The 22751-nt window shown below is 51.1% G+C and overlaps 1 protein-coding gene across 2 annotated transcripts in view; it reads left to right on the plus strand.

Annotated features, from left to right (window-relative positions):
• The window catches only part of ZC3H18 (zinc finger CCCH-type containing 18), a 69061-nt gene that overhangs the window by 27373 nt on the left and 18937 nt on the right, over window positions 1-22751 (plus strand). For both annotated transcript variants that reach the window (XM_050773610.1, XM_050773611.1), the window contains 5 exons: window positions 3478-3626; window positions 3920-4012; window positions 5429-5586; window positions 14586-14703; window positions 16936-17204. In XM_050773610.1, the coding sequence (XP_050629567.1) occupies window positions 3478-3626; window positions 3920-4012; window positions 5429-5586; window positions 14586-14703; window positions 16936-17204 (787 nt within the window). The remainder of the gene's footprint in view (window positions 1-3477; window positions 3627-3919; window positions 4013-5428; window positions 5587-14585; window positions 14704-16935; window positions 17205-22751) is intronic.

A 22751-nucleotide genomic window follows, 5' to 3' on the forward strand; every position in this document is an offset into this window, starting at 1 on the left:
GGCCGTGGGGTAGGAGGTCGACTTCACAGTGTACCTTTTAGAGTGGGTGGATATTTTTTATTTACAAGTATTTCATTTTATTATGAAATATTTCATATATGTAAAGTAACACAATGTTTACACAGACGTGAAGATTAATAAGAGAATAAAATAGTTGGCCGGGCGTGGTGACTCATGCCTGTAATCCCAGCACTTTGGGAGGCCGAGGTGGGTGGATCACCTGAGGTCGCAAGCTCAACACCAGCCTGACCAACACGGAGAAACCTCATCTCTACTAAAAATGCAAAATTAGCCAGACTGGTGGTGCATGCCTGTAATTCCAGCTATTTGGGAGGCTGAGGCAGGAGAATCACTTGAACCTGGGAGGTGGAGGTTGCAGTGAGCTGAAATCGTGCCATTGCACTCCAGCCTGGGCAACAAGAGCAAAACTCCGTCTCAGAAAAAACAAAAACAAACAGTTGCTACTGTGCTGACATTCCAGTGAAGAAAAAGACCATCATCCTGCCTTGAAGCCAGAAATAGTATTAGACATTTCAGCAGTGAAGGAGCTGCCTCTGCCCCGCTCCAGCGGCCTCTGTCCTTGTCCTCTTCTGGCCTAAGGCCGTGTCTTTGTACGCAATATCTGCAGGACTGTCTTTATACTGTTAGAATCACAATCCACATAAATTCTGGGTTTGAAGTCCCAGTTAGAAACAGAAGAGTATACAGTTTGTATACCAGAAGATCTTTATTTTTGCTTCCATTTTCGGATAATTTTTTTTTTTTTAAACAAATTGCTTTTTAAACTATGAAAGTAAGGCTGGGGACGGTGGCTGACACCTGCAATCCCAGCTCTTTGGGAGGCCGAGGCGGGTGGATCACCTGAGGTCAGGAGTTTGAGACCAGCCTGGCTAGCATGGCAAAACCCCATCTCTACTAAAAATACAAAAATTAGCTGGGCGTGGGGGTGTCCACCTGTAATCCCAGCTACTCAGGAGGCTGAGGCAGGAGAATTGCTCGAACCCACGAGGCAGAAGTTGCAATGAGCCTAGATCACTCCACTGCACTCCAGCCTGGGCAACAGAGCAAGACTCTGTCTCAAAAAAAAAAAAAGAAGGAAAAATGGACTGGCAGAAGTCGAGAAAATAAAATCTAAAGCCTCTTCCCACATTCCCAACAGTTGGGTGTGTTCCTACACAGATAAAAGTTCACATTTTAAAAAGGTGGATGGGACAGCAGTGTTCTTTTTGCCTGACATCTGCTTTAGGTGTGTCCCAGCTAGATGTGCAGGCCAACTGTGCTGCTTTCCAGAGCCATCTTCCCCTTTACTCTGGCCAGGGGCAGGGCAGCGCTCAGCCCCCCCGGGCAGGTGGCCCCCGAGAGCTGAACACTGTCATCCATCAGCGTCTGGTGGCAGCCCCACGCTCACCTTCTCGGCTTGCTCTTCGGTGCTTGCTGGTTTGTTCTCTTCTGCCTTATTCCTCTTTTCTCCCCCTGCCAATATCAGTGAGAAAGGATCTTTTTTGACAGCAGGTTCGTAGGTGATGTCCTAAATATTTTTGTAAATAGAAGAACAATAACATTTAGCCACCACCCAGATACATATTCTAGATGAAAAAGTAGTACAGAGGCCGAGTGCGGTGGCTCATGCCTGTAATCCCAACACTTTGGGAGGCTGAGGCGGGCAGATCACAAGGTCAGGAGTTCAAGACCAGCCTGGCCAACATGGTGAAGCCCTGTCTCTACTAAAAATATAAAAATTAGCTGGGCGTGGTGGTGTCCACCTGTAATCCCAGCTACTCAGGAGGCTGAGGCAGGAGAATCGCTGAAACCCAGGAGGTGCAGGTTGCAGTGAGCCAGGATTGCGTCATTTCTCTCCAGCCTGGGTGACAGAGCGAGACTCCGTCTGAAAAACAGGAAAAAGGAGTACAGAAAAGCTGTGGTTTCTGTTGTCAGCACTTCTCTGTACTTGGACATTTTTTACAATGAGCTTTTGTTACTTGTTTAGTTACACACCTGATTTTGAATACTGCATGGGTATTTTCAGAGGCAAACCATGAAGAGCTCTGTGGTATGTTGAGTCTCTTAGATGTATGACTGCATTGTCGGTTTTTCTTTAAATCTCTCTGAGGCTCTGGATTTTTGAACCCCCTATAGAATAACATTTCCCAACCTCTTTTGTTTGTTTTGTTTTGTTTTTTTGAGATGGAGTCTCACTCTGTCACTCAGGCTGGAGTGCAGTGGCGCAATCTTGGCTCACTGCAAGCTCCACCTCCCGGGTTCACGCCATTATCCTACTTCAGCCTCCCGAGTAGCTGGGACTACAGGCGCCTGCCACCATGCCAGGCTGATTTTTTGTATTTTTTTTTTTTTAGTAGAGATGGGATTTCACTGTTAGCCAGGATGGTCTCGATCTCCTGACCTCGCGATCCTCCCGCCTCGGCCTCCCAAAATGCTGGGATTACAGGCGTGAACCACTGTGCCTGGCCTCCCAACCTCTTTTGACTTATGTGTGATCTCTGAAATGCTTTTAGAAATTTTAAAAATTAGTTTGTCATTTTTGCATTTCCAGATAAGCAATTTTAAGTTTACTTTCTTTCATGTTTAATTTGGATTGATATTGTTATTATGTTGTGTTGAGTTGGTTTTAATGCAAGCTTAAGTGTTAATGATGTTTAAGATTAAAATTTTAAATGATTTAAAATCTAACTGCAGTTAACCCATTGAAAAAATTTCTAAAATCACTTAGATACTATATGCCATATTTGGTTTTAAACAATGTATACATATTATCTATTCAAAAAAGTACATTTTTAAAAAGTGATTCAGTAATTAAACACTTAGATGTCTTATATTCTGCACTGAAAAGTCGAGGTTTCCTTTACTAACTCTGATGTTCTGTTGAAGATGAAGGTTTGTGATTGTTATTTATGAGCAAAGTGTAAAAGCCCTGTTTAAATTCCAGAAATATCTTGAAATGCTCTGTGAGAATTTTCATAAGAGAAATGCAGATGTACAGAGGTGGCCAAGGGCACCCTGAGCACACCTGCAGGCTTCTGATCATTGTTAATGCTTCTCATTGATGTCTGTGTCAGCACAAATACAGTTAACATCCAGGTGTACCTAGATGAGCCTGGGCCAGGGCTGGAAGCAAGGCTCTGGGGCTTTTCTGGTTTAAGGGGAAAATTAATACTCAGACAGTTGGTATGCATGAACTCTCCACAAAGTGACTCTGAAACGGGCTGTTTCCTCTGACCAAGGCGCCATGGGTTCCTGGCAGCCTCTGGGGAACTGCTGTGCCTGGGCAGGTGCAGCTGCCTGGCTCAGCCTCTCCAGGCTTATCCCACCCACCTCCCCGTTCAGTCCCCGCTGCTGTGTGGCTCACCATCAGGCCTGGGTAAACATGGCCTCTGCCCTCTCCCACCCCCAACCCCGGCAGCTGCCCTTGTGCAGTTAGGCTCTTGTGGACCCTTTCTGATCTCACTTTTGTTTCCATAGGGAACTGTACCTGGGGAATGAATTGTAGGTTTATACACCCTGGAGTGAACGACAAGGGGAACTACTCCCTAATCACCAAAGCCGACCCCTTCCCGCCTAATGGCGCCCCGCCTCTCGGACCTCACCCGCTGATGCCCGCCAACCCTTGGGTGCGTGATGCCTCTTCTTTCATTGTTAGCACATCAGCCAGCTGAGCTCTGTCTGAATCTCAAGCTTAAGACAAGTCGCTGTGCCTTAGCGCAGGCTCAGTGCCCCGTTTCAGCTGCTTCTGTTGTCCCGAGTGGAAGCAGGCCTCGGCTTTCTGGGGACGGAGTGAGGCTTGGTGGAAGGAGAGCGGCCACACGCGGCCAGCTGGTGTTGTAGTTGATGTTTTTACTGTCTGGTTTCTCTGTACACTTGAAAGTTTTACTTTCTCACCTTCTCCCTTCTCATTTTTCAACAGGGTGGGCCGGTAGTTGATGAAATTTTGCCTCCACCCCCTCCAGAGCCCCCAACAGAGAGTGCCTGGGAACGAGGACTCCGGCATGCAAAAGAGGTAATAGAATTCGGCAGAAATCCTGACAAGAAAGATGCTATTACAGGAGTGGTTCTTGACAAAACTGGGATTTCCTCAGTCCAGAGACAGCCATAGAAAGCCCCAGAAAAAAAGCTCCGAAGTTAGGGGTCGGTTTCTGTGGTGTCTTTATTATTATTATTTTTTTTTTTTGTGAGACGGGTGTTTCGCTCTTGTCGCCCAGGCTGGAGTGCAATAGCCCAATCTTGACTCATCGGAGCCTCCACGTCCCAGGTTCATGTGATTCTCCTGCCTCGGCCTCCCAAGTAGCTGGGATTACAGGCATGCGCCACCAGGCCCAGAAAGATGGAGGATTAAAGCTTTTTTTTTTTTTTTTTTTTTTTTTTTTTTTTTTTTTTTTTTTTTTTTTTGGCGGAGTCTCGCTCTGTCGCCCAGGCTGGAGTGCAGTGGCGCGATCTCGGCTCACTGCAAGCTCCGCCTCCCGGGTTCCCGCCATTCTCCTGCCTCAGCCTCCCGAGTAGCTGGGACTACAGGCGCCGCCACCACGCCCGGCTAATTTTTTTGTATTTTTAGTGGAGACGGGGTTTCATTGTGTTAGCCAGGATGGTCTCGATCTCCTGACCTCGTGATCCGCCCGTCTCGGCCTCCCAAAGTGCTGGGATTACAGGCTTGAGCCACCGCGCCCGGCCGGAGGATTAAATCTAACTGTCTCAGGCAGCAACCCAGTAGGCCAGGAAGTTCAGTCCAGGGCATACCCACTGTTTTCATGGGGCTGGATCAGCACTGGGCCCCCGACTGGCGCTGCCCAGGAGCACAGGGTGCAGTCTCCAGCCACTCACAGAAAGCCTGGTGAGGCTGCCCTCGCCGCACCCCGGGATCTGCGCCCCATGCTCCTGAGACTGTTCTTCTGGAGAGAGCTTGGGGCTTTCTGGCCCCGTCACTGCACACTCCCTCCCTCTAGGCCCATGTTGGCCCCAGTGTATGAACTTAAGCTCTGGGAACCACTCTGCCGGCACCCAGCCCCGCTTCCTCATATTCCTGGTCAGCCTCTCTGCTGGGAAATGATGGACAAGATGTTCCTCCTCACTCCCTCGGCATGTCACCTCCTTCCCTCTGAGACTCCAGCCACTCCACGTGCTGCTTGTCACTGAGTAACTGAACCATGAGTTCAGTTCCAAGGGTGGTTGAAGGAAGTGATGAGTACCTCACGTGGGCACACGGAGGCTGGGGGCAGCTGTTCATGCAGAGACGGGCACAGACTGCCCTGCCCAGAAAGACGCCTGTGCTGTGCCCGCCCCTCACCCTCGAGCACTTGCAGCCGGCAGCTCCTGCTCCTGGGGGGCTGCTGCGGTCGGGTGGGGTGGCCGCTTTTGTGTTTCCTAACAGCGACGCCCAGTATTCCACTCCGTGTTGACTTCTTTCTTCTTACAATGGTAGGTTTTAAAAAAAGCAACTATCCGAAAAGAACAGGAGCCTGACTTTGAAGAGAAAAGGTTTACGGTGACCATTGGCGAAGACGAACGGGAATTTGACAAAGAAAATGAAGCTTTTCGAGATTGGAATTCTCGGCTCCCGAGAGATGTCAGAGACACAGTGTAAGGAATGGCCCCGCCTGCCCCTCCGGTTCCTCCCTGCCTGCGGCCATGTCCGGGGCCCCAGGGTGCACTCGGCTGGGGCCCAGCCTCGCTTGCTGGAGTCGCAGTGACATGCCTGAGAGCGTTCAGGCTTGGTTCTCACAGCTCATCTCAGCTTTTTGCTTCTAGGAAGGAAGCGTTGCGGCTCTGTACTGCGGGCCTTGACTGGCAGCACTCACACCGCTGTGGTTCCTGAGCTCTGAGAGTTTTTGCCGCTGTCCTCGAGGCCTCTAGAGCCTCCCAAGTCTGTGTTTCTGGCTCCTTACCCTCCCCACATTAGCCGGGAGCCAGGAAATGTGTGGAGGTTGCCACAAGCCAGGAGCATAACAGCTACAGCCTCTTCGCTGTCAGTGCTGTTTTGTCTTCACTGCTTGGCTCCTTCAGGGCATTGATGGCTGGTGTTTTTGTTTTGTTTTGTTTTGTTTTTTCTGGGACGGATTCTCACTCTGTCACCCAGGCTGGAGTGCAGTGGCACAATCTCGGCTCACTGCAGCCTTCGCCTCCATGGGTTCAAGCGGTTCTCCTGCTTCAGCCTCCCAAGTAGCTGGGACTACAGGCGTACACCACCACACCCAGCTAATTTTTGTATTTTTAGTAGAGATGGGATTTCGCCATGTTGGCCAGGATGTTCTCGGACTCCTGACCTCAAGTGATCCGCCCACCTCGGCCTCCCAGAGTGCTGGGATCACAGGCATGAACCATTGCGCCCGGCCCATTTATGCCTGGTGTTTAAAAATCCTGTCTTACAGAAGTGGTGCCTAGGTTGAAGGGTGGAAGTCAGACCTTGGGGGGATTGCGTGGCATACAAAGTGCTGTTTACAAAACTCTGCCTGTGGGCGGCCCGGTGAGGTTCAGGGCGGGGAACTGGATTGTAATTCGCTCAGATCTGAATTGGCGCTCCATTATGCTGAGGCCTTAGCAGCCCTGTACATTTCTGGTAGCTATTAGGGAATCATAATCACTATGATTTCTGTCTGGAGTGATAATAAACGGCGCACAGAAAAGGCAGGCGTGCAGTGCGTGCACTCCAGGATTCGGTCCTGTTGACTTGGCCCTGCAAGGCCCTTCTCAAGGCCTTCTTGCTGCGAGCAGGCTCCCCTGGGCTTTCTGCCTGCGGGAGTTGGGGGAGGAAGCCCCAGTGGCCCACACCTGCCCCTGAAGGTGACAACTTAGAGGTTGAAGGGATAGGTATTTAAAGACTTGGCTAAAAAGTGTACATTTTCTAATTAAATTTCGTGTGGAATGTCAGATCACAGAAAGATGCATTCGAGTCAAAACTCTGCAGGATCCCCAGGGGTGTCTCCTGAAGCCCTGGAGGCCTTTGTGTTTTGTTGTTGTTGTTGTTAGATGTACGTGTCGTGTTTCCTGCCCCAGAGCTCGTGCGCACAGAGGACTCTATAAATATGTGTGAGGAATGATGGAATGATGGATCTTAGAACCTGGGCATGATCCTTGACCTCTATTTCCAGTTTCCCTGACTGGAGCAGGGACCTGAAAACTGCCTGCTTGGAAGTGGTTCGGCAGGTCTCTCAGGTTTTTTGGAGTGCCCTCTGTGTGTGTGTTGTATATCAGTGTTGGTTACAGAAACAGGTGTCTCCCGTCCTGGCACCAGGTGACAGAAGCTGACTCCTGGCTCTCTAGCTTCTCTCCCAGGAGCGAGTATCTACACTGTAGGAGGACCCCCAAATGCTAAAGCCTCGGCAGTCAGGGCTGAAAGGTTTTCACTGGTGTCTGAGAGCCAGATTTTTCTGTATGTTTGTGTTTTGTTTGTTTTTATAGTGCGGCCTCTGCATGTTACAGTTAACCTGAGGCCTTTTGTGCCAGGCCTCCCCTGAGACCTGGTGAGTCAGGACCTCTGGGAACAGGGTCAGGGTGCATGTGTCACAGTGGCGAGGTGCCCTGGCTGTTTCTGATAGACACAGTGGGAAGAACTGTCAGTCAGCGTCCTGCCAGGAGGGTGGAGACCACCCTATGATTGTCACAAAGAGCATCTAGGGGAAAGTTGGGTCCACCAGATGGCTGCAGAGGAAAACAGTGAGTGGAGGGAGCCAGTGTGGCTGGGCTGCTGAGACCCAGAGGGAGGGAGGGAGCTGCGCTGCAAGCTCAGGCGTCTTGGTGCGTGCTGTTAGCAGGAGTGGCTCCCCATGTCACCCAGCCTTCTCGGTCCTACCCGTGCCCGCTGCAGGCTGGGCCTCACCTGGAACAGCTGGCAAAGCAGGCCACAGCTTGTAGGGTGTGCAGGAGGGTGGCTGGCAGCCCAGTTGGCCGTCAGGCTCCAGGGCCTTCATGGCACAGAAGAGGCCAAGCCAGCAACACTCGCATGCTGGAATCCTGCTGCGTGACAGGCTTTGCATCCGGTGCCCCTGACCTGTTTTGGGTCACAGCAGGCCGAGGTCAGGGCCATGTCCCTGCTGCACAGGTGAGGAGAGTGCAGCCTGGATTGATAGCTGTGACCTCCTGGCGTGGCGCCTCACCCTCAGCCACGGCTGTCCCGGCAGTATGTGAGAGGTCAGGTTCTCAGCCCCACCCCAGACAGTCTGAGTCTGAAACTCCAGGGAGAGCCCAGCCAGTGGTTTGTTAAAAACAAGCCCTCCAGGTAATTCTGAGAATCATTGATTTTAAGTAATTCCAGGGACATAAACCCTCTAAAGATACCACGTCATTTTATTCCCTAATGTTGAGGGTTTTCTATTGGCTTTTTGAGATGAGATCTTGCTATGTTGCTCAGGCTGGTCTCCAACTCTTGAACTCAAGCAGTCCTCGTGCCTGAGCCTTCTAAGTTGCTGGGAATATAGACGTTAGCCAACTGATGTTGAGTTTTGCAAATAATTGTCACGTAGCAGCACCTTCATGCAGGCAGGCTTTGCTTACTGCGGGATGGAGTAAACACGTCGTTGTAGAACCAGTGGAATATGGTGCCTGTTCGAGAAGTCTTCAGGGAATAGTCTGACACTGTGTAAAGGACAAGAAAATCGTTTTTCCTTTTGTTGTTGTTTTCCTTTTTTTTTTTTTTTTTTTTTGAGACAGAGTCTCGCTGTGTCGCCCAGGCTGGAGTGCAGTGGTGCCATCTTGGCTCACTGTAGGCTCCCGGGTTCACGCCATTCTCCTGCCCTAGTCTCCTGAGTAGCTGGGACTACAGGCACCCGCCACCACACCCAGCTAATTTTTTGTATTTTTTTTTTAGTAGAGATGGGGTTTCACCGTGTTAGCCAGGATGGTCTCGATCTCCTGACCTCGTAATCTGCCCACCTCGGCCTCCCAAAGTGCTGGGATTACAGGCATGAGCCACCACACCCAGCCTGTTTTTTCTTTATATCTCTTTTGGAATTAAAAATTCTCCTAGCAGGATCACTTAGTAAAAATAATACTTTGCACCGGGCACGGTGGCTCACACCTGTAATCCCAGCACTCTGGGAGGCCGAGGCGGGCGGATTGCCTGAGCTCAGGAGTTCGAGACCAGTCTGGGCAACATGGTAAAACCCTGTCTCTACTAAAATACAGAAGAAATTAGCAGGGCATGGTAGTGTGCTCCTGTAATCCCAGTTACTCGGGAGGCTAAGGCAGGAGAATTGCTTGAACCTGGCAGGCGGAGGTTGCAGTGAGCCAAGATTGTGCCACTGCACTCCAGCCTGGGCGGCAGAGTGAGACTCCATATCTTTTTTATTTTATTTTATTTTATTTATTTGTTTGTTTATTTTTTTTTTGAGACGTGGCAATGTGTGCCTGTAATCCCAGCTACTCAAGAGGCTGAGGTGGGAGAATCTCTTGAACCCGAGAAGTGGAGGTTGCAGCAACTGAGATGGTGCCACTGCACTCCAGCCTGGGCGACAGAGCGAGACTCTCAAAAAACAGAACAAAAAACTCTCACATATGTAAGACTTTAAGAAATGACGGCCAGGCGCGGTGGCTCACACCTGTAATCCCAGCACTTTGGGAGGCCGAGGCGGGCAGATCACAAGGTCAGGAGATTGAGACCATCCTGGCTAACACCGTGAAACCCCATCTCTACTAAGAAAAAAATACAAAAAAATTAGCCGGGCGTGGTGGTGGGCACCTGTAGTCCCAGCTACTCGAGAGACTGAGGCATGAGAATGGCTTGAACCCGGGAGACGGAACTTGCAGTGAGCCAAGATGGCGCCACTGCACTCCAGCCTGGGCAACTGAGTGAGACTCTGTCTTAAAAAAAAAAAAAAGAGAAATGTCATCTTTGCATAGGGCTACTGTACCCAGAATGTTCTACATGTCCAATAGGGACATGTGACCCAAAGACACGAGGGGCCTCTGGTGTGCACAGGATGTCGCTTGTGAGAAATGCGGTCATCAGGAGTAGCTCCACCGTGAACAGAGTTTCTGATTAAATCAGCCTCAGGCTGTCAGGCCATGGCCAGGGCCACGGACTGGGCCCTGCCAACTTCCCATACGCCCCCAGCACAGGAAGTGGTGCCGTGCCAGTGTATTAGAGGCGGGAGTGCAGGCTGCTATTCTTTGGAGTAGGATGTCAGGCTGGGATACAGAGAAACCAGAACAGTAATTTTCAAAAAGCACACTCCCTTTCCTCAGGTAACAGGTCTGCCAGATGCTCGTCGAGCACCTCCTTTGTCCCAGAGGCTTACCTGAGAGAGTACAAGTGGATTTCCCTGGGATTTGCTGGTGCTCTGTAGGGAAGCCCCCTGAGTGAGCAGGGAGGGAGGGTTGGGATACCTGGAGAGTGAGACAGGGCCTGCTCCACATGGGCAAGCCCACAGTCCCACAGACTCTGAGGGCAGATGGGTGTATGGGTGCCCAGGCATTGCTGTGGCCTCTTCATGCCTTTGGGGACCTCATCCCCTGCCTTCACTTTCAGTAGCCAACATTGCAACAGGAAGGTGGGCAACAGGCAGGTGGGCACCACCCAGACCATGCTGGGTGGGGTGAGGGACAAGAGGCAGCAGGGGGCTGCATCACTGCTCCCTTAGTGAACTGCCTGGGACCCTCCTTTTCACCTTGGGTCTCTGCAGCAGGCAGGGGCATGTGAGCACCTGACTCCCACCCTTTGCAGAGCACAGCCTCCCTCCACCTGGGTTGAGGTCAGCACGATTTCAACCTGAATTGTGCAAATGCACAATTTCATTGTGTAATATTGCATAACCCTTAGATTAAAAGTGGGTCATGTTCGACATTTTAGAACTTTTTCTAGTACTTTTTGAGCTCCAGTTTCCTTGTCATTGAAATGAAATGGTTAAACAAAGTGATCTCCAAGCTCCAAACGTCTGATTCTTACACGTTCTCTAATTGCTCAACTTTTCACCTGCCATGCCTCTCCCTGGGCAGGGCTATGGGCAGAAACCACCTGCCTCTGGTGGGCGTGTCCAATAGTTCCTCTTGGCCAGGACCTCGGGTTCTCCCCACCAGCGAGGAGTAGTGCACTCCACGTGCCAGTGCTGAGTCTGACACTGCCCAGACCTCTGGGGACGTGGGGCCTGTGGAGTGCAAAATGCATGTGTGTGCACAGGACGCTGTTCGTGCTGGCTGGTTAAGTGGTGACTGCAGAATGAGGTGCGAGCCTCCCGTTTGCTGCGAGCCAGCTTTGCCCAAGCTTGCTTGATCACAGAATCCTTTTCTCAAAAGGCCCATTAACATTTTGGGTTCCCTAAAACAGTTTGGGAAGTGTTTGTGCAGACCATGATACTGCCCAGTAGCATTTATTTTTAAATTGAATTAAATACCCTTCCAAATTCATTTCAAGAGTGTTTCAGAATTTTTCACGATAGTGCTGAGGAGTCCGTTGTTGGCATGGTTGCAATTCCTGGTGGCGTGCTGTGTTGACACGTTCTCTAGCGCGCGGTTGCGGTTCCCGGTGACGTGCTGTGTTGACACGTTCTCTAGCGCGCGGTTGCGGTTCCCGGTGACGTGCCGTGTTGACACATTCTCCAGCACACGGTTGCGGTTCCCGGTGACGTGCCGTGGTGGCACGTTCTCTAGCGCGCGGTTGCGGTTCCCGGTGGCGTGCCGTGGTGGCACGTTCTCCAGCACACGGTTGCGGTTCCCGGTGGCGTGCCGTGGTGGCACATTCTCTAGCGCGCGATTACGGTTCCCGGTGGCGTGCCGTGGTGGCACGTTCTCTAGCGCGCGGTTGCGGTTCCCGGTGGCGTGCCGTGGTGGCACGTTCTCTAGCGCGCATGCTGCGGAGCAGATGGTTCCGAGGCAGCCCTGCTGAGGAAATGCTGTGTGCCGCATTCCTATCCACTCACCCATGACTGCCAGAAAGCCTGCAGGAAAGAGGCCTTTTCATTTTGCTTCAGTGCAGTTTCCCAAAAACAAATTTGCCAGCACAGCCCTCTTGTCAGAGAACACACACCCTCACACTCATTTTGGGAAAGGCTTTTCTGCCCTGCTGGGCTCATGCCATCCTCCTGCCTCAGCCCGCCAAGTAGTTGGGGCCACAGCCGTGCGCCTCCAGACCTGGCTAATTTTGTATTTTTGTAGAGACGGGGTCTCGCATGCTGTCCAGGCTTCCTCTTCGTTTTTATGTAGCATGATGTCATGTCACCACAGGTCTCTACAGATGTTTACTGAGTATCATAATTCAGTGTGATTTGAGTAGTGTGCACATTCGATTGAATGAGGTCGGACTGATTGGAACGAACTGAAGCTGTGTCCTTTGGGAGAGCCAGTGCTAGGCCATGTGGAGAGTTGAGGAGATGACCTCGAGGGTGTTAGTGGCCACCCATAGCTGGAGCCACCGCAAACCATGATGCATCAGGTTCCCACCCAGTCTACGCAAAGCAGTGGGTTGGCCTGGGGCTGAGACTACCCTGGAGGGGTGTCCAGGGACCTCCTGTTGCTGGTGTGCACCTTGTTTCCTCTGCTCTGCAGGAAAGGAGGTGCAGAGTTGTGGGCCCCGGCAGGAGCTTAGAGCAGACCCCACCACCCTGTGCGCAGTGGGGAAGACAGCCTGACCTTCCCAGCAGCGGGACAGTTGACCCCTCCCTGTTCGAGGAAGAATCCCCTCTGTCCCTGAGACGCCACCTCTCTGGGCGTGCCTGGTCTGTGTCTGGACCTCCTGCCTGCTTCTTCCGGCCGCCGGTTTTCATGTGCTGCGATGGCACTGGCTTAATTATACAGGCTTTTTAGGATGTTTAATATCTCAGAGGTCGTGTCTGGCATGTCTTCATTTCCAGGGTTTTCTTGTCTGGTCTTGGGGTCTGATTTTTCACATGAACTTGGGTGTCAGCTTGTCTGGCTCCGTAAAGAGGCTCATTGGTGTTTTTGCTGGGATTGTGTTACATTTATAAGTCAGCATAGGAAGGACTGACTTGTGGGCGATTCCGAGCTGTCCTGTCCCAGTGCAAGAGGCGTCTCCGCATTTATTCATGCACGCTTCGTGTCTCTCAGAGGCGTCTCCCCATTTGTTCATGCACGCTTCATGTCAGGCGTCTCCCCATTTATTCACGCACACTTTGTGTCAGAGGCGTCTCCTTATTTATCTATTTATTTATTTTTTTTTTTTTTTTTTATTTTTGAGACGGAGTCTCGCTCTGTCCCCCAGGCTGGAGTGCAGTGGCCGGATCTCAGCTCACTGCAAGCTCCGCCTCCCGGGTTCACGCCGTTCTCCTGCCTCAGCCTCCCGAGTAGCTGGGACTACAGGCGCCCGCCACCTTGCCCGGCTAGTTTTTTGTACTTTTTAGTAGAGACGGGGTTTCACCGTGTTAGCCAGGATGGTCTCGATCTCCTGACCTCGGGATCCGCCCGTCTCGGCCTCCCAAAGTGCTGGGATTACAGGCTTGAGCCACAGCGCCCGGCCGCATCTCCTCATTTATTCACACACACTTCATGTCAGGTGTCTCTCCATTTATTCACAAAGGCGTCTCTCCACTTATTCACACACTGTTCGTGTCTCTCAGGCGTCTCCCCATTTATTCACGCGCGCTTCATATCTCTCAGGAATGAGCTCTGCACGTTTCTGGTGAAATATGTTAATATTTTATTCCTCAGTATTTTTTTCTTCTTTGTTGCATTTGTAAATGTGGTTTTCTCCACTCTGCCTCCTAACTGGTTATAATCTGTGTCTATGAAGACACTGATTTCTATGTTAATTTTTTTAATCCTCTGCCTTTCCAAATTTCTTTTTTGTGTATTTGAATTGGCTTTATCAGGTCTCTGGGTTTTCGTGTGTAGCATCGTATCGTTGTGCGAATCTGAGCTCGCTTTGCTCCTTTTTTGTGTGTTCTTGTGCGTCTGTGGGCTCCCCTTGTCCAGTCAGGTGGTGCCTCCACACAGGGACAGGTGGTTGCGGAGTCTCCTGGGGGAGCTCCTCCTGTTCTCCAGTGAGTAAGGTGCTGGCTTTAGTTCCAAAGTGTGTCAGTATATTTTTATCATGCTAAAGTATCACTTCCTTGTTTGTTTGTTTGTTTGTTTGTTTAATTTTTGAGACGGAGTTTCACTCTTGTTGCCCAGGCCGGAATGCAATGGCACGATCTCGGCTCACGGCAACCTCCGCCTCCCGGGTTCAAGTGATTCTCCGGCCTCAGCCTCTTGAGTAGCTGGGATTACAGGCATGCACCACCACATCCAGCTAATTTTGTATTTTTAGTAGAAACGGGGTTTCTCCATGTTGGTCGGGCTGGTCTCAAACTCCCGACCTCAGGTGATCCACCCGCCTTGGCCTCCCAAAGTGCTGGGATTATAGGCATGAGCCACCGCACCCGGCCCTCACTTCCTATTTTCTTGAGTATTTTTATCAAAAAGGCTATTGAATTTTTGTCAGACATTTTTGTCATCTGTGAAAAGAACCCCTTGACTTTTGGCCTGCTCTTACATGTAGTTTGTGGATAGATTTCCTAACCTTGAGCTAACCTTGCACTCCTGGAGTAAACCCCACTGAGTCACGGTCTGTTACTTTCTGTCCCTAATGTTTCATGTGGTCTTTTTATACCAGTGTTCCTAAGTGATGAGAGTTCTTTTTCATTGGCCCTTTTCAGACTCGAGCCTTATGCGGACCCTTATTATGACTATGAAATTGAGCGGTTTTGGCGTGGCGGACAGTATGAGAATTTCAGGGTGCAGTATACAGAAACAGAGCCGTACCATAATTACCGAGTAAGTATGACTTAAATATCCAGATATGAACTTCATGATCTGTTCATTAAAGTCATCCCTTTTTATTTATAGTAGAAAATATAGGGCTTTATATGAGCTTATAGAGTCAGCACAGTGTACCAATTTCAAAACCAAATTGATTGTTATGGAGAACTAATTCAGAGCCAGCGATTAAATCAGTGGTCATTTGAACAAGGACTTGCCTGAAAACTGGTTCTTGCTATAGTTTTGGGAGTTTTTTTTTTTGGTTTTTGTTTTTTGTTTTTTGTTTTTTGAGATGGGGTCTCACTCTGTCACCCAGGCTGGAGTGCACTGACGTAATCTCGGCTCACTGCAACCTCTACCTTCTGGGTTCAAGCGATTCTCCTGCCTCAGCCTCCTGAGTAGCTGGAACCACACGCATGCACCACCATGCCCAGCTAATTTTTTGTATTTTTTTTGTAAAGACGGGGTTTTACCATGTTTCCCAGGATGGTTTTGAACTCCTGAGCTCAAGCAATCCACTTGTCTCGGCCTCCCAGAGTGCTGGGATTACAGATGTGAGCCACTGCGCCTGTCCTGGTTTTTTCTTTTTCTTTCTTTCTTTCTTTTTTCTTTTTTTTTTTTTTTTTGGAGATGGAGTTAACTCTTGCCCAGGCTGGAGTCCAATGGCATGATCTCAGCTCACTGCAACCTCCACCTCCCAGGTTCAAGTGATTCTCCTGCCTCAGGCTCCAGAGTTGCTGGGATTACAGGTGCCCACCACTACACCTGGCTAATTTTTTGTATTTTTAATAGAGACGGTGTTTTGCCATGTTGGTCAGGCCGGTCTCAAACTCCCGACCTCAGGTGATCTGCCTGCCTCGGCCTCCCAAAGTGCTGGGATTACAGGTGTGAGCCCCGGAACGGAACCCAGCTCGGCCTGGTTTTGAAAATGAGATTTGCCAGTATACTTAATGATGCCTGTGTCTCCCTGATCGGGTGTGTCACTCTTCCCTGCCCCTCAGTGATCCCGTTTAGGATGTGGCGGCTGTTTTCATCTACTTCAGCCAGCTTGTTAAGTGTGTTCCTGCGGGCCTGCTGCACCTCACTGCTCTCATGGAAGACTGGTCTATACTGAGATTTCCTCCCTGGAAATCTCCCTGGTCTGAGCCTCAGTTTAGCGTATTGATGAATTAAGTGCTTCATACTGTGAGTTCCTCATCTTAACTGTTAGGGTGATTTGACGAAGTGCTCCAGGGAAGGGTCCGTTAGAAGCTGCTGTGTAGTTCCTGCTCTGTGACTGCGGGGACAGTCATGAGCTTTGAGGACCAGGTGCGGCTGTCTCCTCAGGAGCCCATCAGGGTGAGCTCACCGAGAGGAGAGGGCCCTATTGTGCCGGAGAAGTCCCCCTGCTCGATCCTCTCGTGCCCCGTCTCTCCATAGAGCAGCTTCCTCATTGCAGGTGGGCTGCAGGGTCCTGCTCCCTACCCCTGGGCATGGCACCCTGGAATGTGGGAGAAAACCCCAGGAATCCCTTTCCACTGCGTTCTTCTCTGCTGTGTCTGAGGGAGGCGCAGCAGGGAGGCTGGGGGTGCACCCCACATCTCCCCAGCAGAGGCCTCGAGCCTGAAACTCGTCAGGTGCACTGTAATTGGACTTTATTCAGTTTTAACATTGAATATTAGAGCAAATGAATGAGCAAAGAGAAAGTTGGAAAGGGCATCTGAGGATTGTACTAGAAGAACAGGAGCAGCCTTTTGGATGCCCGCTCTGCTCCAGAGGCAGGGCATGTGCACTGCTGTGGCTGCACCCACCTGGGACAAGCCTGGAACTCCCGTCTCTGGATGGACGAATGGATTTGCCCAGGCCACATGGCAGAAGGCCATCTGTCCCAGCGGCATTGGGCTGTGACTGCAGAACTGCTGCCTTGAGTTAGTCTAGAATTGGCGGTTGGGATGATTTCACTCCTAGTTCGTGTTTGCTCTAATTTGGCATCTGACCCGGTTTTTAACATTGTGTTTTAAGGAGAGAGTTGGGAATTAGATCCCCACTGGAGGGTGCTCCCTGATCCTGCCTCTCTCTTGCCATGTCCTCTGTACTCCACCGCAGAGTTCGGCCATAGTCGTGTGCACTTGGCGTTTTGTGTGTAGGTTTGTGGGGTTTAGGTGTGATTTTGTGACACAGATCGCGTGGTGTTGGAGCCAGGGCTTTCAGTGCCTCAGTCACCCAAATAACGCACTGTGTCCCCATGTGTTTGGCTTTTTAACAAAGGAAAGGGAGCGGGAGCGAGAGAGAGAGAACAGACAGCGCGAGCGCGAGCGGGAGCGGGAGCGGGACCGAGAGCGGGAGCGCCGGCAGAGGGAGCGTGAGCGAGAGCGGGAGCGTGAGCGCGACAAGGAGCGGCAGCGGAGGAAGGAGGAGTGGGAGCGTGAGCGAGCCAAGCGGGACGAGAAGGACCGGCAGCACCGTGACCGCGACCGGGAGAAGGAGCGGGAGAAGGAGAAGGGGAAACCCAAGCCCCGCTCCCCGCAGCCACCAAGGTAGACCGTGGTTCCCGAAGCCCAGGGGTGTGGGGAGTCCGGCACGCAGTCTGTACCTAGCCCCTCGACCTGCAGGTCCGGCACGCAGTCTGTACCTAGCCCCCCGACCTGCGCTTCCACTCTGCTGCCCACAGCTCTGGAGCCCAGGGGACGAGTGCAGGCCCACGGCCCGAACCTGTGGTTCCAAACCCAAAGCTCTCCGACGCAGGGCCTTTCTGTAAAACTCCCAAGGTGGTGACATCTGCCCTGAGCTCCTGGGAGGCTGTTCTTGTTCTAGGGGATCTCACTGATGTGAAAGTGCTTACAGTCCACATGCAAACATCAGTGTGCTTTAACAGACACTGCCCTTGTATACCACGCATGGTGTGTAACTCACACCCTGGGCGCCATGTTACTGTTCTCAGCAGAGTTCTGAATTCCAAAGCACGCCTGGCCCCCGGAGCTTGGGACTGGGCTCAGGTGCTGTGGGGCGTCCGTGTTGCTGGCCAGGGGGAGGCGCTCCAGCAGCCAGCATGCAGGGGAGGGCTGGGGTCCTGCCGTTTCCTTTGTGGAGTGGGTGCAGAATGATCCTTGCTGCCAGCTGCTGGGGGAACAGCGAAGACCCATGAGACAGGCAGGCGCTGGGGCTCGGGACAGCCGTTTTTTTCCTTCAAATATACTTGACTATTAAGAGCAGAATGGATGGGCCTCTGGACATTAGAGTGCTGGATGATGTTTTTTGTGGGTGTTTCTTACAACTTTATTGAAATATAATTCATGTACCATGCAACATACCCATTTAAAGTGTACAATTCAGTGGTTTCTAGAATATTCAGAGTTGTGCAGCCATCATCACAATCAATATGGGAACACTTTTGTCTCCCAGAGTGAAACCTTGCGGTGGCTTACACTTGTATCCCTGCACTTTAAGGAGGTTGAGGCAAGTGGATTGCTTGAAGCCGGGAGTTTGAGATCAGCCTGGGTAGCAAAGCAAGACCCCATCTCTATTAAAAAAAAAAAAAGAAAAATTAGCCGGGTGAGTTGGCATGAGCCTGTGGTCCCAGCTACTCAGGAGGCCAAGGCAGGAAGATTATGGGATCGCCTAGGTGTTGGAGGCTGCCATGAGCTACCCTTGCACAGCTGCACTCCAGCCTGGGTGACAGAGCGAGACCCTGTATCTTAAAAAAAAATTTGTTTTAAAAAAATTTAGGCTGGGCACGGTGGCTCACGCTTGTAATCCCAACACTTTGGGCGGCCAAGGTGGACAGATTGCTTGAGCTCAGGAGTTGGAGATCAGCCTGGGCAACATGGCAAAATCCCGTCTCTACAAAAAAATACAGAAAGTTAGGGCATGGTAGTGCGCCACTGTGGTCCCAGCTACTCAGGAGGCTAATGCAGGAGGATTGCTTAAGCCCAGAAGGTTGAGTTGAGGTTGCAGTGAGCCGAGATTGTGCCATGGCACTCTAGCCTGGGTAACAGAGTAAGACTCTGTCAAAAAAAAAAGAAGAAGAAGAAACCTTGTACCCATCAGCAGTCACTCTCCACTTTGCCCACACTTCCCAGTCTCTTAGCAGCTTTGTGTCTCTAGGGATCTGCCCGTTCAGAACATTTTGTAGGAACAAGTGTGTGATATACATGGCCTTTTGTAACCGGCCTCTTTCACTTCGAGCGTTTTTAACATTTGTCCACACTGTGGCGTGGGTCAGTGCCTTACTCCTCCGTGGACACACTGCGTCGCGTTTCTCCCTTCCTCTGTTGATGGACATTGAGTTGTTTCCACCTCTTGGCTGTTGTGAATGTGAATTTGTGTGCAGGTTTTTGTGTGGACGTAGGTTTTCATTTTTCTTGGGCGTGTACCTCAGTGTGGAATTGCTAGATCATGTGGTCACTCTATGTTTAGCGATTTGAGAAACCCCCAGACTGTTGTGCACAGCAGCTGCACCTTTTACATTCCCGCTGGCCGCGTAGGAGGGCGCCATCTCTCCACATCCTTGTCTCCACTTGCTGTTGTCCGTCTTGTTGATGACAGCTGTCTCGGTGGGTGTGGTGTCTCCCCGCTGTTGAGATTTGTATTTCTCTGATGGCAGATGATAACGAGAGCATTTTTTCTGTGCTTATCGACCATTTGTATATCTTCTTTGGAGAAATGCTTATTCAGATCCTTTGCTCGTTTCTTAATTTGTTTTTATTGTTGAGTGGTAACAGTCCTTTATGTATTCCAGATACAAGTCCCTTATCAGGTATATGATGTGCAATTCCAATTAATGTTTTCTTTTTGTTGCTTATGGTTTTGGTGTCATGTAGGATATTGTTGCCTAATACAGGGTCATAAAGATTTACTGCCGTGTTCTCTTCTAAGAGTTTCATGGTTTTAGCTCTTACACATAGGTCTTTTTGATCCAGCCTGGGTGACCCTGTCTCAAAAAGGAGGGGTTCGATGAGATCATGAACATTGCTCCGTCTCAGGGTTGGTTTGTGTCAGCGTCCCTGTGGCAGTGAAATGCAAGGAGAGATCAAGGCATTTCCTTATTGGGAAACAGCCCAAGACTCTTCCAGGGTCATGGCCTGCAGGACTTCCCAGTCAGGAGTCTGTACTTGCAACTCAGGGATGTTGTTTGACTTGGCTCTCATCAAAATCCACATTTGGACCTACACCTTCCAATAACGCTGGACTCTGCTAGACCTGCAGGCGTGGGCAGCTTCATGGCTGGAGCCACACAGTGGCCACACTTGGAGGGGCCACAGTTCTCACGCTCCCCTCAGAGAGCTGGCAGCCATCAGGACCTGCGACTGTGGATCTGGAAGCATTTGCATTCACCCACGGGACAGAAACAAGCCCGTCGTCCACATCATCTTGTCCGTGTGGCTGGACGACACCCGCTCTTATGTACAGTGGAACACAAGTCGTCTTACTCTTTTCTGAAAGTCAGCTTTCAGGCAGGACTTCGCAGGCCTTTGTTTCAGGGTCACTCATGGCTGTAGCTGCTGCTTAGCTGGTGGCCCAGTTTTGACTGTTTTCATTCTCCAACTCACAATGAATGGACTTCCCTAAATGTGCTGTATTTTATCATACTCTCCTAACATGAGGCAAAGTAATCTTTTCAAAGAACATTCAGGGCCGGGCGCGGTGGCTCACGCCTGTAATCCCAGCACTTTGAGAGGCCGAGGTGGGCAGATCACAAGGTCAGGAGATCAAGACCATCCTGGTTAACATGGTGAAACCCCGTCTTTACTAAAAATACAAAAAATTAGCCAGGCGTGGTGGCGGGCACCTATAGTCCCAGCTACTCGGGAGGCTGAGGCAGGAGAATCACTTGAACCTGAGAGACGGAGCTTGCAGTGAGCTGAGAGCGCGCCACTGCACTCCAACCTGGGTGACAGAGCAAGACTCCGTCTCAAAAAAAAAAAAAAGAACATTCAGAATAAGTGACATACTTCAGATGTTTTTAATCCTTTTATGTTACAGTTATTTTGAAGTTTATATGGTCATCCAAACAGAGAAACTGGCATTGACCTTGATATTGTGCTGTCTTCTTCAGCCTTTCAAGCCCTTTTTGGATAGAAGCCCTTTCCCCTACAGCACACAGCATTTGCAGTGTGGACTCAGCCTAAGGCTGCGTTTTCCACTGGAACCCCACTGCAAAGGTGAGATCCAGCACCCCATGCACCCACCCCCAGCCGCTCACTCTGCCTTTAACGGGCTGCCCCTACCTCCTCTATTCCTTCTGCCTGGATGGACGGGCTGCCCTCACCTCCTCTGTTCCCTCTGCCTGGATGGACGGGCTGCCTCCACCTCCTCCAGGGTTTTGCTCAGATTCCTCTGCACAGGGAGGTCTCCCCATCCCCTCCTGCTTGCCAGCCTACTTTCTTGTTCCTCATGGCCCTCAGTGCCCACCTATCTGGAGCCCTCACAGCAGGTGGTCCTGGGGCATCACCCTCTGCCCTGCTCCCCGCTGCAGCCTCCATGCCTCTCCCAGAGTCCCGCACAGGTTGGTGCTCATCCGCATTTGGGGGTGCTCACTCATATTTGGGGGTGCTGTGAGTTTTGGATTTGGTAGCAGCCTGCATTTTTACCTGCATGTCATAATTGATTGTTACAAGTTGATAAAATTGCAGATTGATTTCTACAAACAACCAGCTCAGTCTGCTTTCCAGATTCATAAAATGGGGGTTTTCATGCAGCCCAGATCCTTGGTTTTAGAAGCAGAGACATAGAAAGGCAGTGATATCCACGTGGAAGGTCACTGTGCTGTGTGGTTCTGGGTTTGTGAGTCCATCAGCATGTCCACTTCGGTGGCTTATGGGCACACGTTCCTGGCCACAGACCCCCTTCCCCAGCCCCTAGTCATGTATTCTGCCTGTTTCCAAGAAGCCGGGGGCTCTTCCCAGTCAGGAGTCTGTACTTCCAACTCAGGGATGTTTCTGTGTGCGAGAGTGTACTTTTGGGGTACGTATGAGAGGGCGGTTGTGCCTAAGGTCTCTGTGTTCCTCTGCTGTGGCCCTCGCAAGTTAGTGACTCGTGGGATAGGAGGATAGATTCCCAACTGCCGAGCCCCTCTGTCCAGTGTGCTCAGCCTCCCCAGAGGAAAGCGGGTGATGGATCCCAGGAGGCTTGGAGAGGGTAACTCTGCCAGCATGGCCACCAGGCAGCAGGTTGCCGTCGCCAGCCCCCGAGCCCTCAGCTTCATGGAGTCTCACATTCGGGAAGGAACTGGGAGGTGCTCAGACGTTCTCTAGCCTGATCTGGGCTCACAGCTAGGGTTCAGGAAATTCTGTACTAAATGAGTTTTTCTTAAAATCAGACACAGCTTCTCTCACCAAACTGGGCCAAGCCGCTCTTCCCACTTATTTCTGAGCTGGTTTATTTCCTTTCTGTGAGGCTCACGTCCGTTTCTGTCCTTCCTGAAGCACTTGCTTGTGCTCCTGGGGCTGCCCTCAGCCCCTTCCCCAAGCTGCCAGCAGCAGGGCTGACGTTCTCTGCGTCGCTTGTCTGGATTCAGCCAGCTTCCGGGTGCTGGGGAGTCCCCAGTCTTGGCTTCACTCACCTTCGCGGGAACCCTGCCAGGCCCGCTACCTGCCTGGAGGACAAGGGTTTCCCCAGCGCAGAATTTCCAGCCAGTGCTCCGGCTTCCTTCTCACTTATCAGCCAGAACTAGCCTGGCTGCCTTTTCAGGAGCAGCTGAATTCCCCTTGCAGTGAGACTTATTGAATGGGTGGGCCTTTGGCAGGTTGGGAGTTTTTAATCATCAGATGAATAGAAAGAATTTTTCTCACCTAAACTGGAGGAAGATGACACGATTTTGCCCAGGGAGATCCATTTGGGAAGATTCTGCCTTCAGCTACCGAGCAGAACACGAATGAGGGGCTCTGCAGGGTCCGGCTTGTCTGCGCTGGGACTAGGCCTTCAGGAGGCTACACCCTAATGAAGCGCAGTCACTTTTTGTTTCGTCTCCAGCGCAGCCCAAGCTCATTATAGCAGGCACTTCACCACCCCAAGCTTCACAAGGGGCGTGGGCGTGCAGCAGGAGGAACGAGAGTTGGCCACCGTCGGGTGCCGTGGGTGTCCTG

This window comes from Macaca thibetana, chromosome 20 (genome assembly GCF_024542745.1).
Source record: "Macaca thibetana thibetana isolate TM-01 chromosome 20, ASM2454274v1, whole genome shotgun sequence".
NCBI lineage: Eukaryota > Metazoa > Chordata > Mammalia > Primates > Cercopithecidae > Macaca > Macaca thibetana.